We start from the raw sequence: 17,705 nt of genomic DNA, 5'->3' as shown, positions 1-17,705 counted from the left end.
GGCCCACAATACGCTCAAATAATGAAGACTGAGGGCATGCAAATCCTGATTTGGCCGGCGTAGGCCGGCTTACAGGATTCATTATTGCCCGAAATATCGACTTCGATTCTGTTCGCCCATGGAGCCAAAACAGATGCACAGCAATGCTTCGGGTTTCTCCGCCTATTATTAAGACAAATTGTTTTTGAGGAGAATTCCAAGGAAGCCTGATGGCCGAGTGGTTAGATTCGTCGTCCACGAATCGCGGAGCCCGGTATCGAATCCCGTCGGTGTCTTTTTGCTTTTCAACGCACGCGTTCTATTCAGTCATTATAAATGTTTAATTTCCCGTCGTAAATTACCAACGGTACCTTAGCTTAATCGGTAAGCTCTGCGGCTGGTACTGTCCGTGAGTTCCAGGTTGGCGCCTTCGTATAGGTTCAGGGCATGTGGTCCACTCGGAGGATCAGGGCTTAGGGGCCGCCCTGTTCCTCCCTTAGCTCTTGCTTTTACATGGTGCCTGGCCCTCCGGGTTATATGGATGGACAGGGAAGGAAGTGTGTATTGGCCGGGACACCCGAGAGCCCAGAAGAGAACTAAGGGGCGGGCTGGGGCATTGTTATGGCTCAGACCGACCCCTGAAAGCTTGGCTAGCACATAACTTTTTGATTTTTTTTTATCTCTATTTTTTTCAACTTTGGTTAAGTTTGATATTTACAGCCGCTCGGCAGGTCTACGGTAGTATCCAAAACTAACCAAGGTCTGTGTCATAAATCAATAAATATTTAGCAACTGACTATTGTCCTAATCAAAACGAAGTTTCGTTCGATCACTATGACTATACCATTATTCATGGCTCTATTTCCAATTGACGTAAGAAACGCCATGCAATAACATACCGGGGAAAATAAAGATGTACATTGTAATATATATATTAGGGGCCATTCAGAATTTTCAATGTTTGAAAATTTCGACTATTTTTCCAAATTGTGGGTGGGTGGGTCAAGCTAAATAATTGAAAATCGAAATTCACTTTTCATGGAAAAAAAGATCCAAGTCTTTCCGAAAGGACACGCAACCCGCAGGCCCGCCAGTGGGATGTAATGATGTACATGCAAGTGCATGTACATGTACATGTAAATGTACCTGTTTTGTTTTTTAATACTGCGTAACAAATCAGTTTTTTTATAAATCGAAATTAGGGGTGGGTGGGTGGGTCAAAATAATTTGGAAATAAAGTCGAAATTTTAAAACATTGAAAATTCTGAATGGCCCCTTAGTAGTAGTATTTTTTTTTTTTTTTTTTTTTTTTTTTTTTGGGGGGGGGGGGCGCTATTTTTTGACGTTGGTGGCGCCACTTACACCCCTATTATACTACTCGAAAATAGCCACATACATATCACCAAGTTTAAATCTTGGAACTAAAAATAAAATACCAAAAAATACCAAAAACCTCTCTTTTCAGAAAAAACTCGACATTTTGAAAATACACGTAGGCTCTTTATACCAACTTTTATAAAAATGTCATACTTCGTGACAATTTGTCAGTGACGATGCAGTAGGCTATTTCGATGATCTCTAAAAAAAAAAAAAAAAAAATAGATGCTGCGTTGTTTGAAAAGCGCCACCTACTGTCCGACACTGTCCATAAGTTTTAACAGTGCCCCTATGGCCATACAATAAACTGCCATAGACCCCAATGATAAATGGCCCCACTTCAGAAAGTCAGGAAAAATGCTCACAATTTTTAATACTCTCCGTTGAGGTGTTCGAGACACACATGAAAATTAAAGCTTATTTTATCAACTTTCTTTGTCTTTTCAATTGTTGAGTGAGGGTAATCTGATGACTTTGGGAGAAATTTCCTCCGAATGATTACCCCTTAAAATAGTCCTGAAGCCCATCGCCATTTTGAAAAACGATGCCTACACTCCTTTGCAAACTAGGGCGCTTTTAGGGCCTCAATTTCATCCAAATTGTACAGAAATACAAGCTCAAGTTCCAGTGCACGGCTTCCACTCATAGTTTGCAGGAACCCTCAAGTTCGTGGCCCACAATACGCTCAAATAATGAAGACTGAGGGCATGCAAATCCTGATTTGGCCGGCGTAGGCCGGCTTACAGGATTCATTATTGCCCGAAATATCGACTTCGATTCTGTTCGCCCATGGAGCCAAAACAGATGCACACAGCAATGCTTCGGGTTTCTCCGCCTATTATTAAGACAAATTGTTTTTGAGGAGAATTCCAAGGAAGCCTGATGGCCGAGTGGTTAGATTCGTCGTCCACGAATCGCGGAGCCCGGTATCGAATCCCGTCGGTGTCTTTTTGCTTTTCAACGCACGCGTTCTATTCAGTCATTATAAGATGTTTAATTTCCCGTCGTAAATTACCAACGGTACCTTAGCTTAATCGGTAAGCTCTGCGGCTGGTACTGTCCGTGAGTTCCAGGTTGGCGCCTTCGTATAGGTTCAGGGCATGTGGTCCACTCGGAGGATCAGGGCTTAGGGGCCGCCCTGTTCCTCCCTTAGCTCTTGCTTTTACATGGTGCCTGGCCCTCCGGGGTTATATGGATGGACAGGGAAGGAAGTGTGTATTGGCCGGGACACCCGAGAGCCCAGAAGAGAACTAAGGGCGGGCTGGGGCATTGTTATGGCTCAGACCGACCCCTGAAAGCTTGGCTAGCACATAACTTTTTGATTTTTTTTTATCTCTATTTTTTTTCAACTTTGGTTAAGTTTGATATTTACAGCCGCTCGGCAGGTCTACGGTAGTATCCAAAACTAAACCAAGGTCTGTGTCATAAATCAATAAATATTTAGCAACTGACTATTGTCCTAATCAAAACGAAGTTTCGTTCGATCACTATGACTATACCATTATTCATGGCTCTATTTCCAATTGACGTAAGAAACGCCATGCAATAACATACCGGGGAAAATAAAGATGTACATTGTAATATATTATTAGGGGCCATTCAGAATTTTCAATGTTTGAAAATTTCGACTATTTTTCCAAATTGTGGGTGGGTGGGTCAAGCTAAATAATTGAAAATCGAAATTCACTTTTCATGGAAAAAAAGATCCAAGTCTTTCCGAAAGGACACGCAACCCGCACAGGCCCGCCAGTGGGATGTAATGATGTACATGCAAGTGCATGTACATGTACATGTAAATGTACCTGTTTTTTTTTTAATACTGCGTAACAAATCAGTTTTTTTATAAATCGAAATTAGGGGTGGGTGGGTGGGTCAAAATAATTTGGAAATAAAGTCGAAATTTTAAAACATTGAAAATTCTGAATGGCCCCTTAGTAGTAGTATTTTTTTTTTTTTTTTTTTTTTTTTTTTTTTGGGGGGGGGGGGGCGCTATTTTTTGACGTTGGTGGCGCCACTTACACCCCTATTATACTACTCGAAAATAGGCCACATACATATCACCAAGTTTAAATCTTGGAACTAAAAATAAAATACCAAAAAAATACCAAAAACCTCTCTTTTCAGAAAAAAACTCGACATTTTGAAAATACACGTAGGCTCTTTATACCAACTTTTATAAAAATGTCATACTTCGTGACAATTTGTCAGTGACGATGCAGTAGGCTATTTCGATGATCTCTAAAAAAAAAAAAAAAAAAAAATAGATGCTGCGTTGTTTGAAAAGCGCCACCTACTGTCCGACACTGTCCATAAGTTTTAACAGTGCCCCTATGGCCATACAATAAACTGCCATAGACCCCAATGATAAATGGCCCCACTTCAGAAAGTCAGGAAAAATGCTCACAATTTTTAATACTCTCCGTTGAGGTGTTCGAGACACACATGAAAATTAAAGCTTATTTTATCAACTTTCTTTGTCTTTTCAATTGTTGAGTGAGGGTAATCTGATGACTTTTGGGAGAAATTTCCTCCGAATGATTACCCCTTAAAATAGTCCTGAAGCCCATCGCCATTTTGAAAAACGATGCCTACACTCCTTTGCAAACTAGGGCGCTTTTAGGGCCTCAATTTCATCCAAATTGTACAGAAATACAAGCTCAAGTTCCAGTGCACGGCTTCCACTCATAGTTTGTAGGAACCCTCAAGTTCGTGGCCCACAATACGCTCAAATAATGAAGAATTTGAGGGCATGCAAATCCTGATTTGGCCGGCGTAGGCAATTAAGGACCGACTTACTGGCCTCCTCCTAAGTGGCATTTTGACACGGTTTCTCAGGCTTGCCTTTTTGCGGCCGCGCGGCGCAGTTCGTCTCTGATGATATAGCGCCCTCTTGGGAAGACTGAAGATTTATCTCAGACTTCAGAAATGGTTGGATTCTAGTTCTACTGCTACTGCTAGGTTCGCTTTCGAGAAATTTCGCTGTGACTTGTGAAGTTGTGTGTGTATTTGCGATAGCATTTCGTTTTCAATATCAATCGATTTCAGTCATTATGGCTAAAAGGACGAAAGGAGATCTGTCTGAGTTGGAGAAAGAATTGTTTGAGAGCATCCAATTTGGTGAGTCAAGATAGGCTTCTGATGTCATGGACCATGGAGGAAGGAATAGATGGATGATGGATGTCCATGGTCAGACTCGCATGACTATATGGTGATGAGCGTATATTGTTTGATAGTGGATATGTCGAGCGCAATTTGAGTCCCCCGCGCAAGTTTAAACTTGCGCGCATTAATTTCCTTGCGCACTGCATCGATTTCCCCGCTACGCATACAATTCAAAGCCGCTAAACTATTTTTTTCCCGGGTATACTCATGCAGATATGTATATGTTACATTATTTTTAAAGCAGATTTTTTCTCCGATTTAATAGCATCAATGACACTGAGCATGCTGAGCTTCGGGGGAGACAATGCCAATGCCTTTTTTTTGAACATGTTGAAACATCATTTTTATTAATATGCTAATGATGTTGACTGTATGGAAATTAGAGAGATAAAAAGGAGTGGTAATGCGAACAATTTATGCACTTCGCATCATGATGTGAATTATTGTTTATGGCTCATATGATTATGATTTTTGTTTAATAAACAACATATTTATTCATTAAGTTCTAATTAATTAATTAAATAAAAAAATTAATTAATTAATTAAATCATTTGCAAATGTATTTACTTTTTAAAATAATTAGGCCTACCATTTTATATGCATAGCGTTTTTAAGTTGTAAACATTAATATGAATTATTGAGCCTGCAATAAAATAAGTGTTAAAGTAATAAATTTAATTAATTAACTAAATTAGTAATGCGTTCATTAATTTTGTTTTCAAATTACATGTATGCAATTTTGAAGTGTACACAACGCTCGAAATGTTATGCAAGTATTTCTAAAAACAATATGAATTGTTGAACCGTCCAATTTATTAATTGCTAAATTAATGAGTATTTTTTTTAAGAATAAGTACTTTTTTAATTGTAGAATACATGTAGGCCTAATGTAATTTAAAGCATTTTAAAAAATAATGTAAATGATTACTATAACGTCCAAACTTGAACAATTGAAGGGATCATAATCATTCTTTTTACGTTAACAGTGGGTTACAACTAGGAAATTATGATTTATTTACATTCAAGAATATAAATAACATGCTAATTAGGTTTACAAAGCAAAAAACTTGAAGCTGGTCTCCATTATTGAACAACTTCAGTACACTTTCCAAGCAATCGCCGCTAGTGTGCTTAAGTTGATTGTTTGCCCGGTCCCCTCTCTGGCCCCGCCCCCACGTACCCTTAAACAACTTCTCTGATAAGCACTGCTAAATCTCAATGTTTCTTTTCATAGACGCTAATTGAATTCCCCTTTTTATTTATTTCTTTGTCCATTCATTTATTCCATTATTTCTCCATGTACTCGTGTTTTGCAAATAAAAATTCTTCATCGATGAAAGCCCCGCCCGCAAAAGAAGGTTGCGATTGCAAATTAAAATGGCGCAGTGTAATTCGCGTGCTTCGGGAGTCCCTCGCGCAAGTTTAAACTTGCGCGCGCAAGTTTAGACTTGCGTGGGGGACTCAAATTGCGCTCGACAGATATATTGCCGGTGGCAATCCCTTCCCTATCAACAAAGGGCGCTGTACTCTCTAAGATAGGGCTGAATTATAAGATATATTAAATTACTAACGGATGTGTAGAACCTGTGGCCTAGTGAATTAAGCAACGGATCTCATGAGCGGGAAGATCCGGGTTTGATCCCCGCTGACGAAATTTTTGAGGTTTTTTTCCCCATCCCATAAAAATAAGAATATTATTCTTTCATTATTTTAACATGTCTCAAACATTTTATTGCAAAGCATTACATTTTCTCTTTCAGATTTGTGGCTCTGGAGGAATTTTTTTTTAGACGAAGGGGAAAAGGCCTAGGCTTAAAGGCTGCAATTGTAAAATGGTCTGATTCCCATCTTGTGAATACAAAGTTACAGCGATAATGTTGGCATGGAGCCAAACTAAAATTTGTCACCGGAAAATGTTTAAGTACACAAAAACAGTAACTGCGCATGTTCAGTACATATCCGGCAAACTAACGTTTACTAAAGGTTTGCCATCTCCGGCTAAAATATCCACTGCCTTGTTCATATTGTTGCTTGGATTTGCTTGCAGTTGCAACCGGTATACACGCGCCAACTACTGGCGACTGTGCAATAATTTATTTGTGGGGGGGGGGGGGGGGTGTATTTCATGCTGTGAAAGAAATGTACTGGGAGTGTAAGCCTCATCGCGGAAAGATTTCCACATATACGAAGTTCACTCATTTTCCTCTGTATTGACTAACAAGCCCCCAGATAGCAATTTCATGTCATCAAAGTCAATTTGAGCAGTGAGGAAATACAAGCATTTTCTTAGAAAACACTTAGAATTTTTCAGTCCAATCTCATAGGGTTTGTACACAGGGTGTTGAGTGAACTTCGTATATGGAAATCTTTCCCACTGTGTGTGACTGTGAACATGCACGTGCATGTGCGCTGTCATAGCTGTTGCTGCCGTGTGAACCTATAAGCTGTTTCGTGGATACCGCTATCTTGCTTAAAATTGTGATTGTGCAATAGCTCGGGGGGGGGGGGGGGGGGGGGGGGGAGTCACACATGACCCTCACTGAAAATCCGTCACGTAAAAGGAATGGGGAGGTCTAGCCCTACAAATTTGGCCAATTTACTGGACTACCTCCGTAAATATTAAGGCCACACTTCCACCATGTACATAAACATGTCGAGCTTTGTCAAATTTTGATTTTCACATTTAGGCTTAGTTTGTAGTTTGCGAGCATACTCGCTACTAGGCTAATCAGAAAGTGCTGCCTTTTTCAGATGTCTATTTTTGTGAAATTTCCAGATTCGTTTCCACGCGTTTGCGTACATCAAACTTTCAACATGAAATTTCATGCGGTAAAAATTGAATTTCCATTAATTTGATTGTGCACGCACTGAAAAATTGGAATAGGCCTAACCATTTGTTAAATTGACCATGCCGATTTTGGGCGAATAAAAAGGAGCACAACATTAAATGTGTTTATTCGCCATGTTTCCTTGTCAGATAATATTGAGCTGATTCGACAGTTGTTGAGCTCCCCTGATGTAGCAGTCAACTGCCTTGATGATGTAAGTATGTGTAGAAACGTTAGAGTATAAACGTTCCATCCAGATTTTCAATGTATACAGCCTGTCTAAAAAAAAAATGGTACAATCGAAAACGATTTTTTTATCAATGTTAAATCTCAGCATAAGTAAGTCGTTTTGAGCATCACATTAAAGAAAAAAGACCAGGCTTTCCAATACTTTTTGTTTCATCTCATTTGCTTTTGTCAATCCAGAGATAACTCCAGTTTACTGCGGAACACAAAAATCGAGTTTGTTTCTTTTGCCAAGTTGCAATCTTTTGTGAGCTTCAAGACAGCATGGCACAGTACTCGAAACAACTCTGCCCATGCATAAAAGTGGCACAAAATCGATTTTGGTGTATCGCACTAAATTGATTATATCTCTGAATTGACAAAAGCAAATAAGATCAAACAAACACTATTGGAAAGCCCAGTCTTTGTTTTTTAATATTATGCCTAGTAAGAATGACTTATTCTGAAATTTCATATTTAACCAATTCTTTTTCTGATTGTACCATTTTTTTTAGACAGGCTGTAGAAACGTTAGAGTATATACGTTCCATCCAGATTTTCAATGTATATATGTTGGATCCATTGGTAAATAATATCTATCAGTGCGTCAGTGTAATCTTCCTGTTCTCATTCCATTATTTCTGTTCATTCGTCATTTTTTCCCCCTAACACAGCATGGCATGACCCCAATCCAACATGCAGCCTTCAAAGCCAAGATCCCCATCTGTGAGTTGCTGCTTGCCAATGGTGCCGACGTCAACATTAATGAACATGAGAACAGCTACACAACGCTTATGTTTGCTGCCCTCTCCGGTGAGTCAGTCGCGCACTGGCAAGTCTATGCCCTGAAGTTATAAAAACATCAAGCAGCATACACAATAAGTCGGAGTGCTACTGAGCAAATTGCCTGGTTTGAATGAGTGTCGTGGAGTACAGATCAATAAACTTACAGCTTGACTTGAACTGCATCTTATTTTGTTCTGCATGAGAAAAACTCTTCATATCTCACAACTTTTGAAATGTTCCCGTTAATAAGAAAGTTACAGTATTTAAATTTGGTATAACTTGTAGCCAGTCATAAAATGGACTTGCATCCCATTCGGGAGAAATTGAAATATGCTGGCTCATTTCATGTTATTAGCGAACTTGCAATACATGTATAAAACAGTGACCTGCACCCGATTTCATGAAACTCTTCGCAACGAATGATTCATCGCAGCGCTGAGACACGTCATATCCCAATGATGCGTCGCAGCTGCGACGCATCCTGCGATTCATTTCACAAAACACGGCGATTCATTTCACAAAACATGACCCGTTGTTCATGTATTTATAGCACAACACGGTGACTGTTATATGTATTTATTCAACGTACAGTAAATAGTCATCTGATATTCAGCAAAGAGTCATCCTATCTCCTCTCGAAAAGGTTTAAAACATATAACAAAATGGTGGACATGTGATACAGTTTTAATGGAAAACAAGCTCAGGGTGGACTGTTAGCTACTTTGAAATTTCAACTGAAATATTCCAGGCTAATTCAGGTTTACTTCGATGCATTTTCAATTTAAAACTGCACACACATTGTCTCGGTACTACTGTATAGTCTCATTTTCATTTAATTTTGATGGCATATATCCGGCTTAGAAAAGGACGTTTCTTATTTTCCGATTACCACAAGACACGTCGTAACTTGTGACGTGTTTTCAGCAATTGTGAAGGGACTTCCGACGCGTTAAACTCATTGTTAGTTCTTTCACTAAGCAAGTTTTGGACAAGCCCTGTAGAATGCAAGCCACCTAGGAGATACAACCTTGTTGCACGGACACGACGGTGCATGATATACATGTATCGTTGCATCAGTGTCTAAGTCGTATCTTGCGCGAATACGCTCCGTGAAACAAGGTCGTATCTCGCGTATCGCGACGTCCATTGACTCTGTGTGTACATCCTGATTATTTTAAGCGAGATACGACCTCTTGACGTTGAAAACTAGCGTTTCACGTACACGACGTCACACGCCATTTTAGGAGATACGACCTTGATGCACGGACACGACGACATGGTGTATTGTATATCATTTGTATAATGCTCACCTTGTTGCAACCGGCTTAAAATAAAATCTGGGTTGATTATTGCAGGTAACACTGAGGTGACTCGCCTGATACTAGAAGCCGGCGCCAAGACGACACCTGTCAATTCAGTGGGTCGGACTGCTGCACAGATGGCTGGCTTTGTGGGTCAACACGCCTGCGTCAGCATCATCAATAACTTCTTCTCTCGAGAGGATGTTGATTACTACACCAAAAAGCAAGGTAACGGTCCTGGACCTCATATGCAAATTTCGCTATTGTCATTGATGGATATTAGTTACTTTTTTTCAATTTACAATTTCCTTTTTGTGTTCTCCTACAAATTTGTTATTGTGATATGAAAAGATACTTCATTCTCACACTGCATTTGGATCTTTTGACTCCTATGGTCTCACTGTAGAATAAGGTCAGCTATTATTAACTCAAAACAGGTCCTTCTACAGTGGAGCGTTGCTATACCGAACACCGCTATAACGAACATGCGGCTATACCGAACATCGTCCTTGGCTCCCAATTTTTGTGTACAAAAGTACCGAACATTGTTGTTGAAAAATGTCAAGAGAAGAGCGACAAGTGGCCATTATTTCCCCAAGGTATAGAAGGGGAAAGCCCTTCATTGCTGTAGGTACCCCGGGTAGTAAGCTAAAAAAAACTGTGTAATTACATAATTCAATAGTCGGTGCATGTTCGAAGTCATCTTTCAGTAACTACCAGGGCGTGCAGGGTGAAGTTCTGAAGGGCACTATTTATTGAAAAGTGAGTACCAGAGCACCGGCAGCTTAAAATCGCTGTACCGAACAACCGCTATTGCAAACAATTTCTGTGGATCTCTGATATAGTGGCGTTCCACTGTATAAGCAGCCTCAACTCCATGGACGTGGTGCGTTCCTTCACTAACCCTTAACCCTAACCCCCTAGGCCCTTGTTGCTTACAACCATCCTCAATCCTCCAAAATCCTCCAAAATTTTGCAACTCCGCCTAAATTTTTCAAAATTGTCAGACAGTCCTGCCTCAAAATGCATTCATCCTCAATCCTCCAAAATCCTCCTCATCCCAAAATTTTGCACTCGTGTTTAAATGAAGGATAACCAACGCCAAATCCTTCAAAATAATCAGACAGTCCTGCCTCAAAATGCATTCATCCTCAATCCTCCAAAATCCTCTTGTGCTTCAATCACCATTCATCCTCAATCCTCCAAAATCCTCATGTGCTTCAATCACCATTCATCCTCAATCCTCCAGAATCCTCATTTGATTCAATCACCATTCATCCTCAATCCTCTAGAATCCTCCAAAACCGCCAGGAGGATTTTGGAGGAGGTGGGTTAGGGTTAACCCCTGGTCATGAGGCTGATTGACTATTCAGAGCGTACTGCGCGAATATTTCGAAGGCTGCACGCTCTATATAATATGCACTCGTGTTATCTCCTGCACGTCACATCACGTGGGTGTACGAACATTTTGTCAAGACTGTGCAATGAATGTACGATATGGATTCTGGAAGCCTCGTTTTTCTTTCTTCAAAAACACACCACTGTATCTTGTGTTGTAAAAGAGATGACAGGTACACACCTTTAATATAACTCCTTGCTTTGTAACGCGACGTCGAAATCTCGTGTTGGAATGTCTTTATTCTTGGCTATGAAGCAATCCACCCTTTATCTAAGCACAATTTCTCTGCACCTTGTGCACAGGTTTTGAAAAGGAGCCCAAGTTGAAACCAGAGCTGGCTCCAGCTGTTCACAAACTCATCCTGCAGACAAACCTCAATCCCGTCAAGGTGAGAAACAGCTGCCATAATAAGTTCCTGCAGGCTGTGTTGTCATAGCTTTTTGAGAAAAAAAATGTGTGGCAAGTATCGATACATGTTTAGAGTGTATAGTTCATTAGCTTTTTGAGGGTTCAGTTTTTGGGGGGGACACCCTGTATGTTCTATTCCTACACCTTATAACAATGACACTCGAGGAAGAATTTGTGTAGGCCATCAGCAAGATGAAACGCCCTGATTTTTCTCCTGTGAGTTTGCCTAACCAACACCCCCCCCCCCCATGATTCCTCTGCATGGGACATACTGGCACCATGTCAGGAACATCAAACGCAACATTATTTCCACCACAATCACATCAGATGCTGATATCAACCCTCTCTCTTTCTCTCCGCAGATACTTCTCTTCATCAAGGATCACGAGGAGCTCATCAACGAATCTGTTGCCGTGGCCCGTGTCTTGGACTGCATCTGCGAGAAGCAGATGAAGACATCCGACACCAACGAAGTCTTGGCCATGAAGACGCACTATCTGGCTTTCCTGCTCAGGATGTGCCACAAGTACGACGTGGATAACTTGGATGGCGCGGATGGACTTATCAAATTGTACGCTGCAAACAGATGTTCCTGTTTTTGAACAGATATTCTTGTTGGGGCAATTATTCCAGCCTTATGGAAAAAAAATGCAGTGTCCATGATAGAGCTTTAAGAGCTCTGCCTGTTAAACCTTAAAGAGATTGTGGAATGCTCGAAGACATTTCCATCATTTTTCGGGTATATGTAGCCTAAGGTGTGATGAAATAAAAACGACTATTGTTTCTGTCATAAAATGAGTACAAAAGGTACTTTTGAGAGCTGTTTTTCAAGTCCTGTCATGCCTGTTTCGACCCGAACGTGCAATTTGTGTAAAAGTCGTCGTTGCGGGCAGCAAACAAAACACAGTAAATCGTGACGTAATAAACAGGACTCCCGATGCAGAGTAGCATAGACGAGTCCTGTTTATTACGTCACGATTTACTGTGTTTTGTTTGCTGCCCGCAATGACGACTTTTACACAAATTGCACGTTCGGGTCGAAACAGGACCTGAAAAATAGCTCTCAAAAGTACCCTTTGTACTCATTTTATGACAGAAACAATAGTCGTTTTTATTTCATCACACCTTAGGCTACATATACCCAAAAAATGACGGAAATGTCTTCGAGCATTCCACTACCTCTTTAAAATGTATTTTTCACATCTTATTCATTCATCATGTAGTAAGAGTCAAGGAGATTACAGACTAGGAGTATTGGATCATTTCTCTGAGTCATTAATTAGATATCATGGTTAATGGGCTCTGTTACAGACAATTCATTTTCTTCCATAAGGCTGGAATAGCACTCCGCACTAATGACGTCAATTTTGCTCCGTGACGTACGCGCGCATACCCCGGATATCAGACAAACTTTTGAACAATCACGTGCGCGCATGCATGCATATCTGGCCGCATACATATGCATAGAAACGGTGTTGCAAGCGTTTGCGTAATTTTCACACGAGAAGTTCGTACAGCATGCTTGTCTGAGATCCGGGTATTTGCTTCTATTTTTAACATTAGTGCAGAGTGCTATTGCCCATTTTTCTGTAACCTTTTTGCACTAGTTAATGATGGTGTATGATTTTCAGTCAAATCTAGACTTGCACATATCAAATTTTAAAAGGACACCCACAAAAAAAACCTTCCAAATATTCAGTAATCTGTTGGTTTGAACACATTTAAACTCTGTCAAATTTCCTTGGGAACGTTTCGTGATGATGCCAGTCGGCTTCGCATTTGCACCTGACAATGCTTGAAAGTCGGTTTTTCATTCCTTGACAGTTTCTTGAAGGGTCGGGAACCAGATGGTGAGAAGCTAGGCATGGAGACGAAGATACGCGGAGCGATCCGAGACTTTCCTTACCACGAGTCGGAACTCTTGCAGACGATGGTCCGGAACATTGCCAATGTCAAACCGGTAAGAAATGAAACAAATGCAGCTGAAAGAATTATTCATGATGGGTCAATTTGTGTGTTGTCACCAAAATAATGATAGAAAAATTAAAGGCTTCAAATTAAAATACCCTGGCCAATTCAGAAATTGTCAGAAGTAAAGAATGTAAAGGGAATGTACAACATTTGCCTTTGCTGCAATTTTCAAAAATAAATGGATTTGGAGGATTAGTATGTTATAACAAATATTGTTAAACTGACTTGCTTCAGGTTTTTGGTTCGCAGATGCTGGAAAAAAAAAATGGGGGAAAAACCAAGAAAACCAATCATGTTCTTGTAGTCTGGTTCCCTGACCCAGAAATTTATGGACTTTGTGAAATTGTAAGGTATAGAGAATCAGTCTAGCAGACTTGTACCCCTTCACAGGTGTGTAATCAATTGCAAAGAAAATGCAGGATAACTAAATATGAAAAAGTAGGAGCGGTTTTTGAAAAAAAAGCCAGTTTTCTCCAACGCTGGTCAGCTGACCAGCGTTGGGAAAAATACACTTTTTCTTGAAAATGTCAGCTCACAAGGAGCTGCAATTTTACAGGATACTTTAGACTGTCATTCCCTAACAATCCAGTAAGGTATTCCCTGATAATTTGATCATATACATTTTTGATGTTTGCAAATGTTGTATCTTCCCTTTAAACTGTTAAAGAAAATAATAAACAAGTTCCAGTACATGTATGTGAAGTGTCATGCACATTAAAGATCTTATCAGTGGTCATGCAATGCTATCTGCTATTTTTTGCACTGTTTTCTTAGCTAGCCTTACACCAAATGAATTGTGAAAATCATGAAAACGTGAAAATTTCTCAACTTTATTTTTGTTTGACTTCCAGGGAGATGATCCTTCAGCATTGACCATCCTGTCGCAGGGTATCAATGGGTCGCGCAGCGTAGAAACCGAAGAAATCTGCTCAACGTGTGGTGAAGCTAAGGCGGCCAAGAAATGTTCGGCTTGCAAAATGGTAAGTGATGAATGACGAAAATAAAGGCTGCTTTGCACACTGGAAAAAAAGCCACTATTCGATTTCAAGTGAATCCATAACTGAACTTTTTAGCTAAAAAGAACATAACAATTGAAGTAATAATCTATTTTTTTTAAAAGAGTTTAACCCCCAAAAGTACAGTTTGAACACAAAAGTAAATAAATTGTAAATGTCAGATTTCAGACACTTTGATCCTAACATAATCTTTCTCTAAGACTAAGATTTTGCCAAAAAATTATGTGTTTAAGGTTAATCTAGTCCGTTCATTTCATTTCTATTCTTGTAAAGGTAGAATTTATCAATAGAAAAAGTAGAGTTTATCAACCAGAGATGATCCTGGCATTGTTTTAAATACACAGGTCAACTATTGCAACCAGTCCTGCCAGAAGCTTCATTGGTTCACGCACAAGAAGGTTTGTAAGAAGCTAGCAGAGGATTTCATGAGGATACAGAAACTGAACGAGGAACTGGAAGAGAAAGAGAGCAGAAAACAGGCCGAAGAGGAAGAAAGAAAGGGTGAGTACTTAAAGGATAACTCAAGGAAGTTCTCAAGAAAGTTGGGCCAAGAACTCAAGTCACTCTGGGCAAGTTTCAAGTCTCTCTGGTCCAGCCTCAAAATAAGTTTATTTTGGGGTTTTTTTGCAGAGGCTGAAATTCTGGCTTCAGAGCAAGCAGCTTCTGAATTAGCAGCCAAGGAATCCACCGAGTCCGCCACGAAAGACTCATCGGAAGATGTGAATTCTGTCTCCATCAGCGAAGTCACCTTGGAGGACAAATCATCAACTGAGGATGCGAAGGAAGAGAGAGGGGAATCGTAGCAGGGGACGGTATCTGAGTTGAGTGAGTGGCCATGATGGCGATATGAACACTGACGCACCAAGCCTGCTCACATGGGAATGAAATATCCCACCTCTTCTGAGAATGTTATCTTGGGGCAAAACATTGTTGTTGTAGATATACGATAACCCCCCGCTACGAATGACCACCCACGAATCACCAGCAACAACGTAATAGGAATCTTGTAATATCCCCCCCCCCCCCCCTAAAAAGGGGAAACTAGTGCGCATGCACTACCTCTGCAGGCAATTACGATCCATTTTCAGTCCCACGCGCACTACACAAAAAAGGTGTCATGAAGTTGCACATAAGTCTGGCTGCATCTTGCATGCTACTGGAAGAAATTTAAGAGTTTGGTTCGGTTGTAACATGAGAAGTTTTGAATGCGCGCTGCATGTAAAAGGCAAAACAGGTGCTCGCACATTGCTACAAGATTGCCAAGACGTTGTTAATGGCGCGGCGGTTTGTGGATGATAGCGATTATTGCGGCCGTGGATTATCGCATATCTGCAACATCGTCTTGACCGAAGACTGCTACAGATTGTATCCCCAGTCAGTCTCCTGGCAAGCAATATGAGGCAATTGATACAGCGATATTTGATCTCAAACAAACCTTGATAAAAAAAACCTGCTTGCTTGGAATGGCACACTGCCATGCGAATGCTGTTATTCCTATACTTGACAGTTATCTATAGGGCCAAGTCAAATTAGAGGCAACCAAATAGACTACAAGCTAAAGGAATCCTTGTCAATCAAATTACGTTGGGTTTTGTTCAACAGTTTTCGACTAAAGTGTGCTCATAGATAGAGGTTTTTAATTCTTGACCAAATGTTGAATATGGTGCACCTAATAGCAATTCCTCCAGCATTTTGCATTTCCGGAGCTAAATATTCATTATATTTATTTCCCCGTCCGTCCCCTTTTTTTGGGGGGGGGGAGGGGAAATAATGATTTTTCAACAGTTCAAGTAACTAGCATGCATTTTTCTTTAACTTGGCTCATATCATTGTTTGAAATTCCTTTAATATCCATGGAAAAAAAGCCACCCCCCCAAAAAAAACCCAACTCATCAGACACTGCAGCTGTAGGCTCTCTCCTAAAAAAAACAGTTTTGTTTCATATGAAACCCAGACAAAGTGCTATATTAATATCAATGCTAGACAAAAAAACATATTGAAATATTAGGCCAGTAATGATGGTCTCAGATTTGTCACAAATTTGCACATGCAATTCTTGTTTACATAATCTTTATTACAGATGTTGTTAATGTTAAAACTAGTGTTCCAGCCACCATCACTTGCCAGTAGTTATTTGGTGGGTAAAAAAAAGTCAAATTTTAAACAAACTTCAGGATGGACTCTTTTACTGTGCCAAAGCGAAAACTGATGGATTTCAAAGAGAAAATAGTAAGACAATAAGAGTAAGCGTTTAAAGGGAATATACATCATTTGCTTTTGCTGTAATTTTCAGAAATGGATGGAATTGGGGGGTTGGAAATATATAGCAAATATAGTTACACTGACTTTTTTGAGGTTTTGGGTTCGAAAATGCTATAAAAACCAAGAAAAACAATCATTTTTCTGTAGTCTGGTTCCCTGACTCCATATAAGAAGAAACAGAGCAGTTTACATACATAGGGGAATTGTAAGGTCAGGGAACCAGTCTAGCTGGCTCGTACCCGTTCATAGGTTTGTAATCGATTGCAAACAAGTGCGATGGTCAATTGGGGCCAGTATTTGAAAAAAAAGTCAGTTTTTTCCAACGCTGATCGGCCGATCAGCATTGGAAATTGATACAAAAATACCACTTTTCTTGAAAATGAAAGTATACCAGGTGCCATGATTTTACAGGATGCTTTACACTGTCGTTCACTAACAGTTCAGCAAGGTATTTCAAAATGATTTGGTAGTTTTATTTTTTGATGTTTGCAAATGTTGTATTTTCCCTTTAAATTGGAATAATCATAGTTTACTGAGTCAAGTGTTAGACCAAGTTTCTGTGAGAACTGAAGTTTAGTTTTTGCTAAAATATTGGGGTTTTTTGGCACAGATTTGCATTCGTATCTCACGGCCATTATAACTTTTCTTGCAAAAATACCTGCGGGTTTTCACGGGAAATGTATTCTCTGTTTAAGTAGTCATTCCTAAATTGATATCAAGTAGGCAAACCCAAAAGTTAACTTGCCCTAGTTTTTGTTTAAATAGCCAGTGTCTTCACCATTGTGAGGCAGTGTTGAGTATTTCTTGTAGTTTCTCACAAGGTTTTGAGGAATGTACCGATGTTGTTATTAATGGTCCTTTATTTCATAAATGTTACAACTCATAACAGCGAGTATTTTTGACTTAAATTCACCAGAGTATTGTATTCAAAGCGCAGTTTGTTTTGTGAGCAATGTTGAAAATCTGTCCATTTTGTAATCACTCAAAATTT

General features: G+C 39.8%; 1 protein-coding gene across 1 annotated transcript; it reads left to right on the top strand.

The window, feature by feature from the left end:
• Window positions 1-4,024: 4,024 nt before the first annotated feature.
• Window positions 4,025-16,335, top strand: LOC119723065 (ankyrin repeat and MYND domain-containing protein 2-like). Its single transcript, XM_038193565.1, has 10 exons — window positions 4,025-4,473; window positions 7,496-7,560; window positions 8,246-8,384; window positions 9,713-9,886; window positions 11,360-11,445; window positions 11,828-12,036; window positions 13,290-13,425; window positions 14,288-14,416; window positions 14,797-14,953; window positions 15,083-16,335. The coding sequence occupies exons 1-10, from the start codon at window positions 4,407-4,409 to the stop codon at window positions 15,253-15,255; spliced, it is 1,335 nt and encodes a 444-aa protein (XP_038049493.1). The 5' UTR covers window positions 4,025-4,406; the 3' UTR covers window positions 15,256-16,335.
• The last annotated feature ends 1,370 nt before the right edge of the window (window positions 16,336-17,705 follow it).

Source organism: Patiria miniata, unplaced genomic scaffold (genome assembly GCF_015706575.1).
Source record: "Patiria miniata isolate m_02_andy unplaced genomic scaffold, ASM1570657v1 HiC_scaffold_16, whole genome shotgun sequence".
Lineage (NCBI taxonomy): Eukaryota > Metazoa > Echinodermata > Asteroidea > Valvatida > Asterinidae > Patiria > Patiria miniata.
This window is presented reverse-complemented; position numbering and strand designations above follow the sequence as displayed.

What these genes read in the sequence shown, in the direction of transcription:
- LOC119723065 (XM_038193565.1), top strand. Translation starts at nt 4,407, where the DNA reads ATGGCTAAAAGGACGAAAGGAGATCTGTCTGAGTTGGAGAAAGAATTG. An exon ending in TATGTTTGCTGCCCTCTCCG is followed by an intron (nt 8,385 to 9,712) that starts GTGAGTCAGTCG and finishes TGATTATTGCAG; the next exon opens with GTAACACTGAGGTGACTCGC. An exon ending in CGAAGAGGAAGAAAGAAAGG is followed by an intron (nt 14,954 to 15,082) that starts GTGAGTACTTAA and finishes GTTTTTTTGCAG; the next exon opens with AGGCTGAAATTCTGGCTTCA.